General features: G+C 36.4%; 1 protein-coding gene across 1 annotated transcript; it reads right to left on the bottom strand.

The window, feature by feature from the left end:
- Positions 1-14,072: 14,072 nt before the first annotated feature.
- Positions 14,073-17,636, bottom strand: LOC113192570 (olfactory receptor 10D3-like). Its single transcript, XM_026402731.2, has 2 exons — positions 16,732-17,636; positions 14,073-14,166 (listed from the first exon to the last, which is right to left on the bottom strand). Exons 1-2 carry the CDS (start codon positions 17,634-17,636, stop codon positions 14,073-14,075), a joined length of 999 nt encoding a protein of 332 aa, XP_026258516.2.
- Between the last annotated feature and the right edge of the window lie 6,971 nt (positions 17,637-24,607).

Here is a 24,607-nt window from a genome sequence, read left to right as displayed (position 1 = left end):
TAAGATTTTAATTTTGCTCCTATTGCCTATTGGCCCCCAAATCATTGGCTTAAGTTTAGAAGCGTCTCAAGACCTCAAATTTGTTATCATCTTCATTTAGTCAAAGTGAATTATTTTAGATTGTGTCTCATATTAAACAGCTCCATGCATGAATTGTGGAAAATAAAATAGAAATGAATTAATTACTTAGTTTCCAGTTTATCATCTCACTTTCTTCTTCTGAGTCACTATAAAAATCAGAGTTAAGAAAATCAGCCCAACATGGAAATAATGTTAACTAGCAGTGTTCCCCAATCATCTTTTTTTAAAATTTCCTATTATAAATAGACATTTTATTTTCCATCTCAGTAATTCCAGGAATTATTTGTAATCATCTCTATTAAATACACATTTGCTAGAAAACAGCATTAGCAACCATATATCTGTACATGTTTTATAAAATATTTCCTTTCAATTTCCTAGAACTTATGTTTCAGCACAACCTCAGAAATAATATAAAATTATAAGTAGATACAGCCCCAAATTACATTCATTATTGTAAATATGTTTCTAAATTTTACAAATCATTCATTTCTTTAAAAAGTACCCATAGGGATATATATCGTATTTGTCAGATGGACAAATCAGGTTCTTGGGACATTACTATCAAAAGATTTGTTTCACACAAAACTTTGAATATATTTGTATATTATATATACTGAAACCAGTATAGATTTACAAGAAGAAATGCAATACCATATTTGTTAGTATGCATGTGTTAATGATTCAGCATAGTCTTTTGTAAATGGGATAATTTTACATTTTAAACAAAACACTTTCTTAGGGGAATGCTTGGTTATTATCACATAAAGCAGAGTGAACTGGATGGTCATAACGGCAACTCTCCTTTTACGATGATTTAACCCACTTTTCCTCATTATGTCAGTATAGCTTTCAAAAGGGTGATCTGCCTGACATTTGCTATATCCTCTCCACTAGACATGAAATATACACTTTCTATTTGTAAAAAGTCTACTTCCTTTTTACTATTCAGCAGCTTTATGAAGGTAAAATTTACAGGCCAGTTCTAAGTGTGAAATTCAATTGTTTCAGAACATTCATAGCATTGTACAAGCATTACTACAATCTCAAACATTTCCTTCATCCCCAAAATTTCCAGGGGTCCATTTGCAACCAGTTTTCAGTCCTACTTTCTTCCCCAGAAAAGCACTAATTTTCTTTTGTTGTATATACAATTGTCATTCATTTGAATGAAATAACATAATGTTTTGCTTGTCAAATATGGCTGTTTCATTTACCATGATATTGTTGAGGTATATCCATGCTATATAATATAAAAATAATTTATTCTTTTTTATTTCTGTGTAATATTTCACTTATGGCATCACAACATTATGTTTATCTTTTCACCAAATAATGGATATATGGAATGTTTCCAGTTTTTAAAATATTTTCAATATTCCTATGAATATTCATATACAAACCTTTGTGTGTAATTCCTGATTTGTTCTATTACCAAAGGCTGTAAATTATTTGTTGAGACTTGTTAAGAAGATCATAATATTTCCTTTCTCATATCCATGGTAAGCCTCATAAAATCAAACTATGTTGTTGAATGACTCCTGCAGACATCTAATTCTGTCATTTATCTATTTACTCTCATTACTTAGTGTTTCAAAGGGACTCATTTCTATAGTTCATTGGGTCAGCCAAATATAGAGATTTATATACACAGTACACTTAGGTGGACAAAACTATTTTTTCCCAGATGTTAATTATTTTAACTACCACTCACTAAGAATAGAAATATTTTATTGAAATGGCAGCTACCACTGTGTGGGAATTTTGGATCCTTCCTAACCTACATGTGTATTCATTTCACATGGGTCCCTGATGCCCATCTTGCTTGCTTATAATAAACTATCATGCTGTCATGTGGCTTAGAAACTCACAAGCCTGACATAACCACAGTGGGCTAAATCACCCACTTTGAGATATAAGCCAAAGTAAAGTCTACACTAAAATCTCTGAAGAGGATTCAGGAAACTACAAAAAGGAAAGCAAATGCATTCACTGGGGAAAATGTTATAGTTAATGCCTGGTCTAAATTACGTGTTCTAATTTAGTAATTATAGAACTTATTTTCGAAAAGTCTGACACCATTGGTTTTATCCTACTGTCCCCAGACATGAGAAAAAATACAAGAGTGTTACTTGTTATCCCCTCAAACATCAGTAAATTGAAGATAATACTGAAGGTTGGCAATCCTGAAGAAATAAGAAATAGATCAAATTGTTAGCATTTCAGGGGAAAAAATCATATAATAGAAATTTGTGGATATTTTAAGTGATAGTGAGCTCACTTAATGGGCCTCATGATGTTTGATTGAATTGGGCTGACATAGGGCTCTGGTTGAAGGGGCCAGAGCTAGCCTAATAGTCACACAGGAAGCTATGACCTGCCCATCCCTGGAGACATAATATAGAGCTAAGTCTTCCTGAGATAAATAGAATTTTTTTTCTCAATCCTGATCCAGAGTCAACTGCCACTGGGTCTTTCACTGGTTTGATAGGAATAGATTTTTAAAGTTCAGGGCAGATTGGCAGAAGTATGAACAATGCAAAGAATACTGAATGAAGTTTCTTAAAGCAAGGAAGAGATTTTCTTCATACCTTTGACATCAAAAGGTTGTAGACTAGTTGGAAAAGTAGGTCATGCATCAAAATTATGTTCAATTTTACTGTTTTTAAAATAATGAATTCATTACAGGGAAATTTCTGACAATAGAAATCTGTCCTTTCCTATGAAATAAGAAATTGGTCCCTGTGCTACAATGAAGTATTTTAAATTACTTAGAAAGACAGTCATCAGAATTCATTTTTACAGTGCCATTTTAATTCATTTCAAATTTGTCATTTCAATTAATTTCATAGTGACAATGGGAGGAATAAAAGTGTTTTAACTTAGCCCTTTTTGACATTACAGAGGCAAAAATGAAATAATATTTGCAACATACTTTGTCTCCAGAGAAGCACTTTGGGTTTCCTCTTTTGTCCAGATTTTTAGGTCCCTTCCATGCTTGGCACTGTTGCTTTTATCTCAACCTACATTTTCCCATCCCCCTCTTCTATTTTTCTTCCAAGTCTTTATCCCCATCACATGTGGAAATTTTATTACTTGCCTTAGATAAATTCCTTAAGGCATATGAGCTACCCAGATTGAGTCAGGATGATATAAACAATCTAAACAGACCAATATCAAAAGACTACCAACCAAGAAAAGCCCAGGACCAGATGGATATACAGCAGAGTTTTACAAGAACTTTAAAGAAGAACTAATACCAATACTCTACAATCTATTTCAGGAGATAGAAAAAGAGGGAGTACTTCCAAATTCATTCTATGAGGCCAACATCACCCAGATTTCAAAACCAGATAAAGACACTTCAAAGACAGAAAACTTCAGACCAATATCCTTAATGAATTTAGATGCAAAAATCCTCAATAAAATTCTGGCAAATCGGATACAAAAACATATTAAAAAGATTGTGCACCATGACCAAGTGGGATTCATCCCTGGGATGCAAGGCTGGTTCAATATACGGAAATCAATAAATGTAATTCACCACATCAATAGACTTAAAGATAGAACCATATAATCATCTCAATAGATGCTGAAAAAGCATTCAATAGGAAAAGAAGAACTTAAATTAGCATTATTTGCCGATGACATGATCCTATACCTAGCAGACCCAAAAAATTCAACCAAGAAACTTCTAGAACTAGTAAATGAATTCAGCAAAGTGGCAGGATACAAAATCAATACCAATAAATCAAAGGCATTCCTGTATTCCAGTGACAAATTCTCTGAAATGGAAATGAGGACAAGTACTCCATTCACAATGTCCTAAAAAAAAAAACAAAAAAAAAAAACCTGGGAATCAACTTAACAAAAGAGGTGAAAGAGCTATAAAATCAAAACTACAGAACCCTGAAGAAGGAAATAGAAGAAGACCTTAGAAGATGGAAGGATTTACCTTTCTCATGGATTGGTAGAATTAATATTATTAAAATGGCCATATTACCAAAAGCACTTTACAGATTCAATGCAATTTCCATCAAAATCCCAATGACATTCCTTGCAGAAATAGAAAAAGCAATCATGAAATTCATCTGGAAAAACAAGAGACACAGAATAGCTAAAGTAATTCTAAGCAGGAAGAGTGAAATTGGTGGTATCGCGATTCCAGATTTTAAACTAAACTATAGAGCAATAGTAACAAACAGCATGGTACTGGCACCAAAACAGGCTGGTAGACAAATGGTACAAAATAGAGGACACAGACTTAATTTACTGTGGATTCCAACATGGTGGCTGGCGCGGAGGGATCAAGTCTCTGACCTCTCCAGCTGTGCGGGCATAGGGAGTCGTAAACAATCTAAATTCTGTTTGCTCAGGATCACTAGGCAGTGCTGAGCTGATGTGGATCTGGGGCGATCAGTCTGGACCTCTCAGAACACACACTGAGCCCGGATCGGCTGAATTCAAGCTCCCGTTTGCCTGATTCCCACAGACAAACAGCTGTGACTCAGCACTAATCCATCCGGCTGAAACAACTGGTCAGTCCTTCTGATCCTACGGAGGTAAATGCCTACCGAGCCTTCATAGGTAGTGGCCACAGGTTTGAAATGGGGCTTGGGAGAGACAGTAAGGACCCACCCGTTGCATTGGTCACCCAGCAAAGGGAAACGAACTGTCGCCATTTGCAAGAGATACCACCATGGCAGAGAACTGACGTCACCAACTGCAGCGGAGGAGATAACTTCATTGAAACCTGCGGCTACAGGTGTGTAATCCCCTAGCCTTCCCTCTCCACACATGGGGGAAACCTTAAGGGCCCCTCCCAGCTCTCCTGTAAGGGCCCCTCCCAGCTCTCCCGTGAGCGCGATAGCCAGACCGAGGGAATCAGACATGGCGCAGGACCCGCGGCGTGGAACTCCCAGCTACCGCTCCCACCAGTGCTGACACCTGAGGTCTCTTGCACCAGCTACTGGGGGCGTGGCTAAAGGAAGGGCAAGTAAAATTCGCTGAGGATTCTCAGCCCCGAGCTCCACAAACTTAGGGTCTGAGGGAATGGCAGACAGGGAGAGTGTGCCCAGTCGTTCATGAAAACAGGGCTCCCGGAAGCAGCAGACCTGGAGTGTAGTCAGTATTGTGGTGAGCGGCACCCGTGAAAGGGGCCTGGCTAGAGGAAAAGTGGGGAAGTGACTAGACACAAGAAGAGGCCCTAGGCACTCAGGATTGGAGACTTGCCCACTCTGGGAGGAGGAGCTGCTGCACAGTGATTGGTTCCCATGTACTGACAGGAGAAACTTGGCCTGGTGGGCACACCGCCACCTACTGGAAGAGAAGTTAATCAAACTCTAAGACTGCATTTATTAGTTTTTTTTTTTTCGCTCTCTCTTTTTTTTTTGATTTGGGTTTTTTCTTTCATTTTCATTTTTCTTTCTTGTTGTTTTTTTAAATATTTTTTTCAATTTTTTTTCTCAATTTTTTTCTTCTAATTTTAATTTTTATTTTTGTATTATTATTATTTTAATTTTTTTTTCTTTTTTTATTTCCTATTTTTTTCTTCTTTTGTCTTTTCATTTCTTTTCAATTTTCTTATTCCCCCTTCTTTGAATTCTACCTGATTACTCTCATTCTCTTCAGTGACTTCTTCCCTTCCCTTCTAATACCTTTCCTCCCAAGCATCAAATAAATTTATAGGAGTAAACAGTAACTCAGCAGTCAAACAGAACAAGAAGTAACATGAGCAGCTTCAAAAAGCAAGGAAGAAAAGGAGTACAAACAATGCAGGACAGCCTAAATATTCAGGAGGACCTAGAGTCATCAGAAAAATGGTCATATAAAGAACTCAAGGAACACCTTAGACAGATGGAATGGAACCTTAAAGAGGATACAAGACAGCAAATTCAAGCAGCGAAAGAACACATTGAGAATGAATTACATAAACAGATAAAAGAAGAAGTTAAGCATCTTTATCAGGAGATAGAGATTATAAAAAATAATCAAACAATAATTCTAGAAATGAAGGAAACGATAAACCAAATTAAAAACTCAATTTAGAGTATCACTAACAGAGTGGAGCAAGTAGAAGCCAGAACATCAGATAATGAAGACAAAATATATCATCTTGAAAAGAGTATAGCCAACTCAGAAAGGCTGGTAAAAAATCACGAGAAAAACATCCAAGACTTATGGGATAACATAAAAAAAACCAAACTTACGAGTCATCGGGATAGAAGAAGGTACAGAGATTCAAACCAAGGGAATGAGTAACCTGCTGAATGAAATAATTACAGAAAACTTTCCAGAAATAAAAAAGGAAACAGATATACAAATTGAAGATGCATACAGGACACCGAGCACACAAAAAAACAGTAGACCAACGCCAAGACACATTGTTATGAAGATATCCAATATACAGAACAAAGAGAAAATATTAAAAGCTACAAGAGAAAAGAGGCAGATTACATTCAGGGGTAAACCAATAAGGTCAACAACAGATTTTTCATCACAGACGCTGAAAGCAAGAAGGTCATGGAACAATGTATTTCAAACACTGAAAGACAATGGATGCCAACCAAGAATTCTGTATCCAGCAAAATTAAGCTTCAGGTATGACAACGAAATAAAAATCTTTCATGATAAACAAAAGTTAAAAGAATTTGCAGCCAGAAAACCAGCATTGCAAAGCATTTTGAGCAAAACACTACACGAGGAAGAAATGAAAAACAATAACCCAAACCATCAGTGGGAAGTGCCTCGGTAAAGACAGAGGGTGAGGGGAAAGATAAACATGGAGAAACAAACTAAATTTTTTTTTTAAAAAAAGGATAAATAATCAAACATGGCTGGAAGTACAAACCATAGATCAATAGTAACTCTAAATGTTAATGGCTTAAACTCTCCAATAAAGCGACATAGGCTGGTATCATGGATTAAAAAAACAAATCCAACAATATGCTGCCTCCAGGAGACATATCTGATTAGAAAAGACATACACAGGCTGAAGGTGAAAGGATGGGAAAAAATATACCATGCACACGGTCCTCGTAAGCAAGCAGAGGTGACCATACACATATCGAATAAAATCGACTTCAAGGCTAAGTTAATCAAAAGGGATAAGGAAGGACATTATATACTGTTAAAAGGAACCATTCACCAACAAGACATAACAATTATCAATATTTATGCACCAAATAATGGTGCTGCGACATTCATAAAACAAATTCTCCTCAAGTTCAAGAATCAAATAGACCACAACACAATAATTATGGGTGACTTAAACACACCTCTCTCACCATTGGACAGATCCTCCAAACAAAAGTTGAATAAAGAAACTATAGAACTCAATAACACAATCAATAACCTAGACTTAACTGACATATATAGAATATATCAACCATCATCAAATGGATATACTTTTTTCTAAGCAGCACATGGATCCTTCTCAAAAATAGACCATATATTATGCCATAGGGCAACCCTCAGTAAATATAAAGGGGTGGAGATAATACCATGCATTTTATCTGATCATAATGGAATGAAACTGGAAATCAATGATAAAAGAAGGAAGGAAAAATCCTACATCACATGGAAAATGAACAATATGTTACTGAATGATCAATGGGTTACAGAAGACATAAAGGAGGAAATCAAAAAAATTCTTAGAGATAAATGAAAATAGAGACACAACATATCGGAATCTATGGGACACAATGAAAGCAGTTTTAAGAGGGAAATTCATCGCCTGGAGGTCATTCCTCAAAAAAAGAAAAAGCCAACAAATAAATGAGCTCACACTTCATCTCAAAGCCCTAAAAAAGGAAGAGCAAAACAACAGCAAATGTAGTAGAAGGCAAGAAATAATTAAAATCAGAGTGGAAATCAATGAAATTGAAACAAAAGAAACTATTGAAAAAATTAACAAAACTAAAAGTTGGTTCTTCGAAAAAATAAATAAGATTGACAGACCTTTAGCCATGCTAAGGAAGAGAAGAAGAGAGAGAACTCAAATTACTAACATACGGGATGAAAAAGGCAATATCAAAACAGATGCTACAGAAATACAGAAGACAATTAGAAATTATTTTGAAAACCTATATTCCAATAAAATAGAAGATAGTGAAGACATCGATAAATTTCTTAAGTCATATGATTTGTGCAAACTGAGTCAGGAGGATACACACAATTTGAACAGACCAATATCAATGGATGAAATTGAAGAAGCAATCAAAAGACTACCAACCAAGAAAAGCCCTGGACCGGATGGTTATACAGCAGAGTTTTACAAAACCTTGAAAGAAGAATTAATACCAATACATTTCAAGTTATTTCAGGAAATAGAAAAACAGGGAGCTCTTCCAAATTTATTCTATGAGGCCAACATCACCCTGATTCCGAAACCAGACAAAGATACCTCAAAGAAAGAAAACTACAGACCAATATCTCTAATGAACCTAGATGTAAAAATCCTCAATAAAATTCTGGCGAATCGGATTCAAAAACATATCAAAAAAATTGTGCACCATGATCAAGTAGGATTCATCCCTGGGATGCAAGGCTGGTTCAATATACGGAAATCAATAAATGTTATTCACTACATCAACAGACTTAAAAATAAGAACCATATGATCATCTCTATAGATGCGGAAAAAGCATTCGACAAAGTACAGCATCCCTTCATGTTCAAAACTCTCGAAAAACTAGGGATAACAGGAACATACGTCAACATTGTAAAAGCAATCTATGCTAAGCCTCAGGCTAGCATCATTCTGAATGGAGAAAAATTGAAGGCATTCCCTCTAAAATCTGGAACAAGACAGGGATGCCCTCTCTCACCACTTCTGTTCAACATAGTTCTCAAAACACTGGCCAGAGCAATTAGACAGATGAAAGAAATTAAAGGCATAAAAATAGGAAAAGAAGAACTTAAATTATCACTATTTGCGGAAGACATGATGCTATACATAGAAGACCCAAAAGGGTCTACAAAGAAACTACTAGAACTAATAAATGAATTCAGCAAAGTGGCAGGATATAAAATCAACATGCATTTCTGTATATCAGTGACAAAACTTCTGAAACGGAAATGAGGAAAAACACTCCATTCACAATATCCTCAAAAAAATAAAATACTTGGGAATCAACCTAACAAAAGAGGTGAAAGATTTATACAATGAAAACTACAGAACCCTAAAAAGAGAAGTAGAAGAAGATCTTAGAAGATGGAAAAATATACCATGTTCATGGATAGGCAGAACTAACATTATCAAAATGGCGATATTACCAAAAGTTCTCTATAGGTTTAATGCAATGCCAATCAAAATCCCAATGGCATTTCTTGTAGAAATAGATAAAGCAATCATGAAATTCATATGGAAAAATAAAAGACCTAGAATAGCAAAAGCAATTCTAAGCAGGAAGTGTGAATCAGGCGGTATAGCGATACCAGATTTCAAACTATATTACAGAGCAATAGTGACAAAAACAGCATGGTACTGGTACCAAAACAGGCGCGTGGACCAATGGTATAGAATAGAGGACACAGAGACTAATCCACAAAGTTACAACTATCTTATATTTGATAAAGGGGCTAAAAGCATGCAATGGAGGAAGGATAGCATCTTCAACAAATGGTGTTGGGAAAACTGGAAATCCCTATGCAACAAAATGAAACTGAATCCCTTTCTCTCACCATGCACAAAAGTTAACTCAAAATGGATCAAGGAGCTAGGAATCAGACCAGAGACTCTGTGTCTGATAGAAGAAAAAGTTGGCTCCTATCTACATATTGTGGGGTCGGGCTCCAAATTCCTTAATAGGACACCCATAGCACAAGAGTTAGCAACAAGAATCAACAAATGGGACTTACTTAGACTAAAAAGTTTTTTCTCAGCAAGAGAAACAATAAGAGAGGTAAATAGGGAGCCTACATCCTGGGAACAAATTTTTACTCCTCACACTTCAGATAGAGCCCTAATCTCCAGAGTATACAAAGAACTCAAAAAATTAGACAATAAGATAAAAAATAACCCAATCAACAAATGGGCCAAGGACCTGAACAGACACTTCTCAGAGGAGGATATACAATCAATCAACAAGTACATGAAAAAATGCTCACCATCTCTAGCAGTCAGAGAAATGCAAATCAAAACCACCCTAAGATACCATCTCACTCCAGTAAGATTGGCAGCCACTATGAAGTCAAACAACAACAAGTGCTGGCGAGGATGTGGAGAAAAGGTTACACTTGTACATTGCTGGTGGGACTGCAAATTGGTGCAGCCAATTTGGAAAGCAGTATGGAGATTCCTGGGAAAGCTGGGAATGGAACCACCGTTTGACCCAGCTATTGCCCTTTTCGGACTATTCCCTGAAGACCTTAATAGAACATGCTACAGGGATACTGCCATATCGATGTTCATAGCAGCACAATTCACAATAGCTAGACTGTGGAACCAACCCAGATGCCCTTCAATAGATGAATGGATAAAAAAAATGTGGCATTTATACACCATGGAATATTATGCAGCACTTAAAAATGACAAAATCATGGAATTTGCAGGGAAATGGATGGCACTAGAGCAGATTATGCTTAGTGAAGCTAGCCAATCCCTAAAAAACAAATACCAAATGTCTTCTTTGATATAATGAGAACAACTATGAACAGAGCAGGGAGGAAGAGCAGGAAGAGAAGATTAACATTAAACAGAGACATGAGATGGGAGGGAAAGGGGGAGAAAAGGGAAATTGCATGGAAATGAAGGGAGACCCTCATTGCTATACAAAATTACATATAAGAGGTTGTGAGGGGAATGGGAAAATAAACAAGGAGAGAAATTAATTACAGTAGATGGGGTAGAGAGAGAAGATGTGAGGGAAGGGGTTGGGGGGATAGTAGGTGATAGGAAAGGTAGCAGAATATAACAGTTACTAATAGGGCATTATGTAAAACTGTGGATGTGTAATCGATGTGATTCTGCAATCTGCATTTGGGGTAAAATTGGGAGTTCATAACCCACTACAATCTAATGTATGAAATATGATATGTCAAGAGCTTTGTAATGTTGTGAACAACCAATAAAAAAAGAAAAAGAAAAACAAAATAGAGGACACAGAGACCAATCCACAAAATTACAACTACCTTATATTAGACAAAGGTGCTAAAACCATGCAATGGAGAAAGGATAGCATCTTCAACAAATCGTGCTGGGAGAACTGGAAATCCATATGCAACAAAATAAAATTGAATCCCTTTCTCTCACCATGCACAAAAGTCAACTCAAAATGGATCAAGGAGCTAGGAATCAGACCAGAGACTCTGTGTCTAATAAAAGATAAAGTTGGCCCTAATCTTCATCACGTGGAGGCAGGCCCCAAATTTCTTAATAAGACACCTATAGCACAAGAGTGAAAACCAAGAATCAACAAATGGGATGAATTCAAACTAAAAAGTTTTTTCTCAGCAAGAGAAATAATATGTGAGGTGAATAGGGAGCCTACATCCTGGGAACAAATTTTTACCCCTCAAACATCAGATAGAAGAACTCTAATCTCTAGAGTATACAAAGAACTCAAAAAGTTAAACAACAAAAAAGCAAATAACCCAATCAACAAATGGGCCAAGGACTTGCACAGAAACTTCTCAGAAGAGGATATACAGTCAATCAACAAATACATGAAAAAATGTTCACCATCTCTAGCAATCAGAGAAATGCAAATTAAAAGTACTCTATGATACCATCTCACTCCAATAAGAATGGCAGCCATTATGAAGTCAAACAACAATAAGTGCTGGCGAGGATGCAGGGGGAAAAAAGGTACACTCATACTTTGCTGGTGGGACTGCGTATTGGTGCAGCCAATTTGGAAAGCAGTATGGAGATTCCTTGGAAAGCTGGGAATTGAACCACCATTTGACCCAGCTATTCGCCTTCTCGGAGTATACAAAAAGACCTAAAAAGAGCATACTAAAGGGACACAGCCACATCAATGTTTATAGCAGCACAATTCACAATAGCTAGAATGTGGAACCAACCTAGATGCCCTTCAATAGATGAATGGATTTTAAAAATGTGGCATTTATACACAATGGAATATTACTCAGCACTAAAAAATAACAAGATCATGGCATTTGCAGGCAAATGGATGGCATTAGAGCAGATTATGCTAAGTGAAGTTAGCCAATCCCTAAAAAACAAATGCTGAATGTCTTCTCTGATATAAGGGGGTGACTCAAAATGGGATAGGGAGGGAGAGCATGAGAAGAAGATTACCACTAAATAGGGAAGAGAGGTGGGAGGGAAAAAGAGGAAGAAGGGGAGTTGCACGGAAGATGGAAGGAGAACCTCATCATTATACAGAATACATATATGATGTTGTAATGAGAAAAAGAAAAAAATTGTGTCACATTATATTAGATAGAGAGAAATGATGGGAGAGGAGAGGTGGAGTAGGGAGGATAGGAAGGGAAGCAGAATAGAATAGACAATATGATTGATGTATGTACATTCCATGTATGTATTATATGTCAAAATACATTCTGCTGTCATGTATGACTAAAAAAATAAAAATAAATTGTATGGTAAAAAAATAAAATAAAATAAAACTTAAAAAAAAAGAAAAAGAAAATTTATTACTTGCCTAAATCATCAAATATGTTTTATCCACTAAGTATAAAGACCACATCTATCTTATTCACTACTATGTCCTATTTGGATAGTACTGTGCCTTGTAGATAGTGACTGTCAGTAAATATCTGATATTACTCTAATGGCTAAGCCTTTCTGACTTAACTGTGTCTAGGAGAGTGTCTAAAATGTTAAATAATGATTTATGAATCATCAAACAGTCCAAAATTATGATAGAAGCATCACAATCTCTGTTTCATGATGATGAATTAATTTAAGCCATAAAATCTATCAACTAAGAGAAGACAGGGGTTGTACTGGAACAGAGTGTTTAGAGAAGGTGCAATAGAAATGGTAGAGACCAATTCAGTATTCTTGACCACCAGAGACAGAGTAAGACAATGAATAATTTTCTTCTAAGGTACCAAGTTTTAGAGGACTTTGTTGATTTACAATAGATATCTAATACTATACCATACATATATGGCACAGAAAATCCAAGAACTTTCAAAAAGGAAAACAATGTTCCCCATAAAAGAAAATGTGGTGATAATAGCATCTGGTAGACAATCAGGTGAAAGTCTCAAATATACATGGTTCTCACAAAGGCAGAGTAATATAGTGAACACTCTAAGGAAAACCAGGTGGTAAAGTAATGAGTAGTGCAGGATGTATCTTTAGCCAATAAAATAATTTGTAACACATATAGTATTCCAATAAAAATATATTTAAATAATGTGAAAATAGGTATGGTTAGAAATGTCTTGATAATTTAATGACACTCAATTCAAATGATGGAGCCTAATTTCTCTACCACTGAGTATGGGCTGGATTTATTGACTCCTTCTAATGAAGAGAAAATAAAAGCTGAAATGACTGCATGTGATTATGGAGAATAGGTCATAAAAGGTTCTGCAGACTTCTGTTGAGACCCTATATCACTTACTGTGAGGTAATCAGCTGCCATGGTATGAGGAGATGTAAGTGGTTATATGTAGAGGCCCCTTGTTGGGCCCATGAGTTGGAAAGCAGACTGTGTTGACTATGTGAGGGGCCCTCAGCGTTCAGCACACTGAATCTGGATATTGTGTTTGGAACACTAACCACACTCAGCCCCATCATCATGATAACCTGGCCTCCCTCAGGTGCACAGTGTGTTCCTTTCCTTCTGATTTTTGTTGCTGACCTATTAGCCCATTAGTTGCCACTCCTTAGGGTGTTAGCTCATTGGATTATTATGGCCCTCAGATAATTTGCCCAGTAACAGGCTATGCATAAAAGGTTTGCCCGCGCAATAATAAAGTGGATCTAGTTCTCTGAAACTGATCTCCAAAGGTCTCTTTTCGACTCTGTCACCACACCATCCTAAGCTATTCAGTGGGCTTTAGCTGGACCAATTGATCCCACAGTCCCTATGCAATGAGGGACTAAAACCTCCTGCTTATGGCCCAGTACTGAGGCATCTTGCAAGTAGACTTTATGTTAGATGGCTGTTGCCCTGGCTGACAGAGTGACTGCAACCCTCTGAGAGTCCCAGCTAAGAATAACTAACTAAATTATACTAGTATTATTAACCATCAGACACAATCTAAGATAATAAATTATTTTATTCCACACTGCCAAGTTTTGGAGGAATTTGTTTCATTACAATAAGTATCTAATACAATGTCATATATAGATGGTGCAGGGGATCCAAGAACCTTCATATAAGATAACAGATGTTGTGTATGAAAGACAATGTGGTGATATTACCAACTATGGTAGTAAATCAGGTGACTGCATATACAAGCTTGATTTATATCACACATAGATGGTGCTCTAAATGCTTTTGCCAGTTTAGTCTTTGCATGGGTCATTAAGCAAACATTCTACCAAGATTCCTTCTGACACTAGAATTTTAAGTTAAACGACGAATCAAAGACTTATGAATGAATGGATGTGTACACATAGGGTACAAAGTGTTGAAGTTATTATTTTTCAATCATTGCCTATTTCTGTGAATTTTATCTATTTTGCTTTCCTATATATATTTTGTATCATCAGATAATTTTCCATATGTATCTTAATTCTTCCATATATAATTATAGGGAGAAATCATACCTACTAAGAGAGATGTGCTTCAGATTGCATTAGTTTACATATGCAAATTAATATAACAATGAATGATATGGACAAAATTAGATGTGAGATATCATTATATAGAATTTATAATTTTTTAGTTCTTTTTACAAAGCAGGATACTAGAAGAAAGAATAAATATTTCATTATAGGTTCAGATGTGAATATTTTCTGTTTTTATTCTCTTCAGCTATAAAATGAATATATCATAGAGTATACCTCTTAAAACTTTGATTAATTTAATCAACATGTGTTAATTACTTTCAACACTGTTGTATACCTAATAAGCAGGTTTTCAACATTACCTCTTGTTCTGAGAATTGGAGTGGATGAATCTAAATAGATGTCAGACTTAAATTATTATTCAACATTGAAAACACTGACTTTTCTAGAACATAGTTAAGAATCATAGAACAATTCAAAATGATAATAAAGATATCACAATTTCCATGTCATGCTGATGAAATGATTAAGCAATAGAATAATCAACTAAGAAAGGGACTGTCTTGGAGAGGAATGTTAAGAGAAGATATTATGAAAATGGTAGTGAAAATTTCAGTGTTCTTGACCATCCAAGCCTAAGATAATGAATAATTTTGTTTTAAGTTGGCAAGGTTTGAATTGATATGTTGCAGTATAACAGAATATACTGTAATACAATAGATGGTGCAGGGGATTCAAGAACTTTCAACAAAGTCAATAGAGTTGCCCATAAAGGCAACATGGTAATATTAGAAACTATAGTCATGACTTAACTTCAATTAACTAGACACACGTTAGATTTTCAGGAAATAAGGAGTGCCTGCCCAGCATACAAATCTTTGGTTCTAAAAGTCTTTCCAAATGGATTTTAAAAATATATTTCCCCATTTTATACAAATAGATCAGTGACCAGCTTCTCCCTTGGAACACAATGAATAAAATTTAGCACATAATTCTCTGATGACCTTGGTAAAAGCCAGAGAGGTTATAAACTGTGTGCTGTCATGGTAGAAACGTGACTTGGAGAACGTAAAATGGAGTTGGGACACCTAGTTAAACCAAGCTCCAGGCACAACCATAGCTGAAACTTTGAACAGAACTGTCTCTGCACAAAGCCACCATGGTTCATGCTGACCTGGTAAACTGGACTGAGGACAGTGTGTGAAATAGCTCCCATGCTTCCTGAGACCTCGTGATGCTTTTCTTATAAGGCAGTGTGCGCTTGACACAAATCTTGACTCAAATCTTGACAAACAATGCATGTGACTTCCAACAGACTTTCTCTTAAAGCTATAAAAACAGCCACCATTCTGTAATATTTTGAAACATGTTTTCCAGGCTACTTCAATTTGGTGTCTCTTGGAAGGATTGCGATCCTAAAGGATCCATAGAAACATATTCTTTTTTGTTCTCAACGAGGTTGATTTTATCTCAGTAGACAGTATAAACTTATATTTGCTAAAATGTGTAGTCTTCTTACAAATTTCAACCTTTTCAACTCTAAAACCTAGATTTATAGAACAGGTAAAAGGGACATTGTTGAAGAACAGAAAAAGCCATAAATTTGGAGAGGAAGGAAGAAAGACATGGAGGAATAAGCAGGCCATGGCCTCTAGACACTTGCAATTTTAATGATAAACAATCAAAGCAGAATTCCATCAAATACAGAGTGCAGAGCAGAAGAGATATGTTGTTTTGGCAAATTATAAAAAGAGGAAATGTTAGGTTAACAGGAAGAAGCTTCTTTGAAGGTATAAATGTGTGCTCTAGTCCACGAAATTCAGATGATGTGAGTGTTGCAATTCCCAAAAAATGAGAGATAGTGACTGTGCCCTGTTTGTTATTTGGCAATAATTCTGGTATAAAAGGAGTAGATCTGAAAAACTCATCCAAAAAACATCAGAGAGGCATTGCTCTTGTGTCTCATACCCAAGATACCATCTTCCTCAGGGCCACTTTCACATCCTTATTTCTCAAGGAATAAATCAAAGGATTGAGGGAAGGAGTGACGACATTGTTTAACACCTGAACAACAGAATCCAGCCAGGGGCTGGAAGCAGGTCTGAGATAGACAAGAATCACAGGTCCATAGAACAAGAGGATGGACGTCAGGTGGGCACTGCAGGTGGAGAAGGCTCTGCGCCTGCCTTCAGAGGAACGGATTTTCAATATAGAGAGAACAATGCGGGTGTAAGAAAGGAGGATAAGAAGAAAACACACCAGGGCAACCACACCTATGTTGGTGAAACTCACCATCTGTGCTAGAGAAGTGTCTGCACAGGCCAGGGACAGCACCACTGGGATATCACAGAAAAAGCTGTCCACCTCATTGGGCCCACAGTAGGGCAACTTAAAGATGAGAAACGTGAGGATGCTCCCATGCACACAGCCCCCCAGCCATGTGCACACTGTCAGGCTGGTGCACACCCTCTGGTTCATGATGACAGTGTAGCGCATGGGGTGACAAATGGCCACAAAGCGGTCATAGGCCATCACTGTGTACAGGAAACACTCAGTGCCACCCAGAGTGTGGTAGAAGAAGACCTGGGAGGCACAGCCCTGGTAAGAGATGGTGCGGCTCTGCCCCGCCAGGGAGACCATCATCTTGGGGGAGTTCACAGAAGGGAAGAAGATGTCAAACACTGACAGGTTTCCCAGGAAGAAGTACATGGGGGTGTGCAGGCTGGATGAAGCCAGAATGGTGACAAAGATGAGCAGGTTCCCCAGCAAGGTGAAGAAGTAGAAGGCCAGAAACAGGACAAAGATCATGTTCTCCAGCCCTTTAGTGTGAGGAAGTCCCAACAGGATGAACTCCTTCACAGAGGTGTAGTTGTTCATGCTTGGGCACCAGGCAGGCCTGGAAGCAAAGCAATAATCATGACCTAAGACCTGGAGGGTCTGAGAACACCCTCCCCACAGAGTGATTTCTCCCCCAGGCAGTGGCTGCCAGCAGGGCTGAGGAGGGAAAGAGATCGGTAATTAATCTGGACTTGTAGTTAAATTATGTGTCAAATTTGGCCTCAGTTTCTTCCTGTTAAGTGAGGAAACAGTAATTTATAGTTAGCAAATATCTTACAGTAATCAAAACTTCTCTGCAATTTATTTACTTTCTCCTGATCTGGTTGATCATCAAATACACTGGTGTATTTCAGAGCCATCTACCTTCTCCAAGAAAAGTTTGCTACAGGTATTTGTTACAGGTACAATGTCATTTTAGAATCAGTCAAGCTATAGTTTGTTTGTAAATAGGCAAATGACCCAAATATGTGCACATTAAAGTTTGAACCCAAGCAGGAATGTTGCAACCTACTACGTATTTTACTTTCATCAATAGTTTATATTCTCCATCATTTGTAGTCAAACAGGAACACACAACTCATAATTACAACCCACTCACACCCCTGTAAAAGAGATCTGGGTCTGGAAGAAGACATTGCAGGGGTGACAGAATAACCACAGCACACCACTAGACATTCTGTGCTCAGTGAGTTTTTCCTCTACATAGTATAGGCCAAACAATGGCAATTTCAAAAGCATGCCTACTATCGAGTGTATTAGTTAATATATGCACTAGATAAACTTGAGAAACAACCTGAATTATATTTTTGAAGCTTAAATTTCTGGGATTTTATTTTCATCTCATTTTATCTTATTGTTTCTATACTTCCACAAGAGATAGCTAAATTTCCTCAGCTGTGAACAGGATTTGTACTCAGGAAATAATCTAATAAATCTATTAATACCACTTTTTAGGTTTCTGCTCTGTTAGCTTTTCCTTCATTATTTAAATTTTGGTAAGAATGAAGTCTTATGTCATGGATAAAATTTCAGTAAGAGTAATTGGTGAAAGAATGAAGAGGTGAAGGAGGTGGGGTCTGCTCAGACTCTTGCTGCCCAGACTATTGCTGCCAGGCCTGTGTGAGGCTGGTTCTATCAAAGGGGTTTGAATCCACTGAAATCCCAGCAAAGATATAGACAGGAAGTCTCTATTTCAGCACAAAATGCTATTTACATTGAGTTTGGGCCATGGCAGTCAAATCTAATAGCAAACACATTTATTATCTATTTGTTTGCTAGAAATAGAAAAGCAAAATAAAGTACCATCTCTTGAAGAGCTTTCCCTGGAATGAAACTGATTTTTACTGACTCTACAGTTTGCTTCCTCTGAGGCCTCCAGCAACTTAGCTTCATTTGCTAAAAAGAAAGCTGGGTACTTCCTGCTTCATGGAATCTTTGTGAGGACTGAGATAATGAATATGCAATGCTTCACTCAGTTTTTGTAGTAAACAGGTAATAAGATGAAACAAATAAATCTCAACCATGTAACACTGAGGCAATGATACTGTGGGGACAGCAAAAGCCTTGAGATGTGATGAAGTTACAATTACAACAGACTAAAGAATCTGTGGATTTTTAAATGATTTTACTTATTTTTTAATCATCACATGAAAACTACATATCTATAGGATTTGTATGATTTAAAAGGCAAAGAAGGAAAGAAGTTTAGGGAAATGTTATTTTTTCAGATTCTCAACAGTGTGTTATATAAATATCCTGGCAGAATTAAAAGAACTTTTTGTGAGTTAGAGGTGCATAAAGTCTCCCTTTAGTCTGAACTTTTCTGTTTCTAGCTCAGTAACCAGTTTGTAGTACTACCAGCACAGATGCCTGGTCCAAACCTGCACACCAGGCAAAGTGTACAAGTCACAAATTGCTTTAGGCAAAAATCTTCAAGATCCTCCTCATTGACCTCTGCAGTTTTCAATACCATATTCATCCAAACCTTTTCTCAGGAAAGGATGTACAACCAGTCAAAGGAAAACTCTCTAAGATCAGGTTTTACTTCACCATAAAGAGGAATTTGGGGAAAACACTGAATTTCCCACCACAGGGGATATGAGGATCACATCTTAGGGAAACAGATGGAGTCAGTCTCTTTCAAAGAGGGCAAATAAGATGTTTTCTTCTAATACTAGATTCTAAACTTTAAAACATTAACTTTGGACAACCATTTTGAGCTTCACTATTACCATATTCACTAATATTTTCAAAAATAACATGAGGATCAAAGGAAGTTTATACTGATAAAATGACTAGATGTTTACTGGCAATGATTTCTAATTTTTATGCTAACTGCAAAATAGGATTCCTGAACAGAGAACCTATGTCCTTCCATGTCACTCACCTTCCCCTACCAACCATTCTTCACACACACACACACACACACACACACACACACACACACACACACTTCCCGCTCCATGGTTTCCTCTGTGCTGGCTCACTACTGGTTCACTGAACTCCACAACAGGTAAGAGTCTCCTGAGGCCCACGAGTCTCCTCCTTGCCTGGGTTGAGCAGGTGAAATGACCAGGACTCACAGCACCTCAAGAAGACGGAGGAAAGTAAAGAGAGCAGTGGAAGCAGGAAAAGATAGATAGAAGCAGGCAGAGCTTTAGACACCTACCAGCTGATGGAAAACACGTGTGATGTGGGTGAGGAGTGGTTTTCCTAAAGTTTCTAGGCCAGAAAAAAAAAAAAAAATGTGTTCCTAAAGCCTGAACTCTATTTTGCTTAAGATGCCATGGTGTAGAACCAAGATTTTCCACTTTTTCCTCTCAAATCCAAGACGTACGTTCCTCACTCAGCCCTAATATTAGTCGGGTCCTTAAATTCAGGATTTATAATGACTTCCACCTGGAAATCGTTAATGTCAGTAATGGACTCGGATTCTTCGGAGACAATATCCCCAGTGGTCCAATTCCCAGACTCAAGAAGCATGAAGGAGCAAAGGGAGTAATTATAGAATTTTCTCTCTTTCCTTATGTAATTTTCCATTCCCTCTCCCATTCTCTTATAATCTGGCTTAATCATTAAAGAAGTAGTTTGAAAGTTTATAAATTATTTACTACATATTCTAAAAACAAAAAAACCCCCACATTTCCTGCTAATAACCCTATTAGCATTTTAGTGTCTTCTTTATAATCGTTCCACCCCATAGTTATGGTCTATTTTTAACTATATGCAATCACACTATATATGAAGTTTTACATCTCTTTGGTCAACCTAATTTTAATTCCAAATATTCTCAAAATATCCTCCATATCACTCAGTTGTTAGAGCTATCATTGTTAATGGTAGCCTTTGTTCTACATATAGTATGTATGCCTTCTTGACTCCACCATCTTCATTTTTCTGGATGTTTAGTTTTTCAGTAGTTTCCATAATTGATCAAAGTAAAAAAGTACAGGTAGAAAGATATATTGATAGATGTGTAGGTGTGCATAATGAACTATAATGATATAGTTGTCTCTTTGTAAGACTGCACTGAAGATAACTAACATATAAATACTATAAATTTGATGGACACTATGGTTTTGAAATTTTTGTCAAATTGTTAGTAGCAGTGTTTGTAAGAGTGAGTTTTTCCATTATTATATATTAATGTATTTTTTAAATCTTAAGTTTTTTTCATATGTAACTAACAAACAACTATTTTTGATATTCATTTTTGGTTATTCCTCTGGTCAACTATATTTACAACTTCTGTTTAATATTTTTCTTTAAAATGACAAAAACAATGTGGATCTAATATAGGATAAGACAGACAAATGGAATAGATATCAAACAAGTGAAAAAGTGAAAGAGAAATTAATTCAAGTATAAGTTACTTCCAAGACATATTTCAAATAAGAAAATAATTTCTAAAATTTGTATTAAAGAACCAAGGAATCTAATAAGGCAAATGACTAAGTCAGTCTTCACAATATGAATGAATTAATGGCAAATACAGAAAAACTATTCATCCATTTTCAGAATTAAAGAAATTAAAATTGTAATAAAATGTTTTACAACTAAATGTCAGAATTATTAATTACTAAAACTTATATAAATTGCTGAAGACAGTATAAATTTCTAGAACCACATTACAAAATGGTATGTCAATTTCAAATAATCTACAAGGTATTTTCTTCATAATAGAGAAGTTTGTCTGTAGAAATCAGGCACGTGTGCATCAGGACACTTAGTAGTATTTAAGGCAGAATTTTTTTTAAATTTTTTTTTAGTTGTATGTGGACATGATATCTTTTATTTGTTTATTTTTTAATGTGCTGCTGAGGATCAAACCCAGGGGCCCATGCATGCAAGGCAAGCACTTCACCACTCAGCCACAACCCTAGCCCCACAGAATGTTTTTAATTTATTTATTTATTCTAATTAAGTATATAAGACAGCAGAATGCATTTTGATTTATTTTTACACAATTCTCTGATTGTACACAATGTAGTGTCATACCATATGTACAGTCACCATATGTACATACCTAGGATAATGATGTCCTTCTCATTCCACCATCTTTCTGCCCACCATGCCCACCTCCCTCCCCTTTACCTAATCATAGTTCCTCCATTTTCCCATGCCCCCCCCCCCGTTATGTATCAGCATACACTTATCAGAGAGAACATTTGGCCTTTGGTTTGGGGGGATTGGCTTACTTCATTAAGCATGATATTCTCCCACTCTGTCCATTTACCTGCAAATGCCATAATTTAATTCTTCTTTAAGATTGAATAATATTCCATTTTGTATATATACCACAGTTTCTTTATTCATTCATCTATTGAAGGGCATCTAGATTGTTTCCACAGTTTAGTTATTGTGAATTGAGTTGCTATAAACATTGATGTGGCTGCATTACTATAGAATACTGTTTTAAGTCCTTTGGGTATAGACCAAGGAGTGAAATAGCTGAGTCAGTTCCATTCCAAGTTTTCTAAGGAATCTCCGTACTACTTTCCATAATGGTTGTACCAATTTGCAGTTCCACCAGCAATGTATGAATATGCCTTTCCCCCCCACATCCTCGCCAACACTTATTGTTGTTTGTATTCTTGATAACTGCCATTCTGGTTGATGTGAAAATGAAATCTTAGAATAGTTTTGATTTGCATTTCACTAACTACTAGAGATGTCAAACATTTTTTTCATATATTTGTTTATCGACTGTCTATCTTCTTCTGGTCAAGGCGGAATTTTTGCCAAATATTTAGATACCATTTATCTTTTGTGATAGCACACTGAATATCAATGAAAAGAATTTTCACAGCTATGCACAGCAATATTACATGTCTTCAGAGTATAATTTTAAGTAATAGTACTACCTTGTGGTCTACACATACAAAATTTGAAAAGGCAAATTTAATGAAGTCATTTAGAGATACCATTAAAATTACTAAGACATCAGAATAACCATGGAAGTCATGATGACAGATGGAGAGGACTACATTCAACGGGGGACAAGAGGGCTCAAAGGTAGCTGTCAATATTTAATTTCTTAATTTGGGTGGATGTGACAAAGGTGTTTATAATAAATGTATGTTTCTGTACTTTTTTTGTCTATATGCTTTATATTTACACACAAGGTGTTAAGCCACTATTCCCATATTCCCAAATAAATCTCCAGGTCTTTTGAAAATGAAGACAAAGACTATATTATTGGCCAGGGTCATGAGCATAGAGACCAATCAGTTCTGCAACCCCCTGATGTTGACTGAGGGTAGGAACAAGCTTATAAGGCTTAAAACCACAAAGAAGTGGGGGGAGGAGAAGCAATCATAATCACAAGATACATTTCATAAAAGTGGAAAATTAATAGGCTACAAAATAGTAACATTCTCAGAAATTACATTTTCAGAAAAGCAGAACTTACACTCTCAGAAAAACAATCTTGCATTAGTGCCGTAGATCAAGGATATTGTGGTCAGGGTAAGAGTGGGTGGGGGTGCAGGTGTTAGCCTTCTATGTGAGAGGGGTCATGTGGAAAGGGATCAATTTCACACAGAGTGAGGTGTCTGAACAAAATGGGGGTAAATCTAAAAATCAGCCCATAACAAAGGCAAATGACTAAAATAAAAATAGTTGAATTACAGATTATAATTCTGGCCCATGATGTAGTAAGTGTTGGGTTTGTCCTCATGTCCTAAATAAGTAGGAAATTACACCCCAAATCTATCTACACGGGTGTTTTCAGACCTTGGACAGCAGGCAGCAGAATCCTGAAATCCCAGAGAAAGGAAACAGATGAGGTGAGCACTCATCCCGCGAGGCATGCTCTGGACTGCAGGATCTGATCCTGCTGATCTGAGGGGACACGGTCAGGAGTCCATTTTTACAAAGCAAAAATAACAAGTTTACATAAAGTCTATTAAAAAACTGAGTAGGTTGAAGCTTCTCAACTCCTTTGAAATTATAATATTATTTGGATGCCAAAACTCCAAAGACATTAGGAGATAAAGAGTTACTGATTTTCACCCCTTATAAACAAAGATACAAAGTTTTTAACAAAATGTTACTAGGTCAAATTCAATAAATATTAAAAAAATTTACATCATGATCAAGTATGGTTGGTTTCTGGAATGTAAATTTGTTTTTAACATGTACAGCTCACAAATCTTAACAAATGAAAATAGGAAATCTATGTGATCATCTCCACAGATGCAGAAAATGGAGTTGACGAATTGTAAAATTTATGCCTTTTAAAAAATATCATCTGACTAGGAGTAAAAAGGAGATTGTTCTCAATTTATTAAAGGGCAAAACAGCCACCACTCACACCATATTTAATAGTAGCAACTTAGATATTTTCCCTCTAAGATCAAGAACCAGTGCCTTCTCTCACTGTTCCTGTTATACAACATTGAACAATATTGAACAACAGTTTCTGTGCAGGGCCATCAAGTGAGGAGAAAGAAAAGTAACAGGCAGCTAGGTTACGAAGGAGAAGTAAACTCTGTTTGCATCCAACATCT

Source organism: Urocitellus parryii, chromosome 4 (genome assembly GCF_045843805.1).
Source record: "Urocitellus parryii isolate mUroPar1 chromosome 4, mUroPar1.hap1, whole genome shotgun sequence".
Taxonomy (NCBI): domain Eukaryota; kingdom Metazoa; phylum Chordata; class Mammalia; order Rodentia; family Sciuridae; genus Urocitellus; species Urocitellus parryii.
The sequence above is the reverse complement of the archived record's forward strand: the minus strand, read 5'-3'. Positions and strand labels throughout refer to the sequence as shown.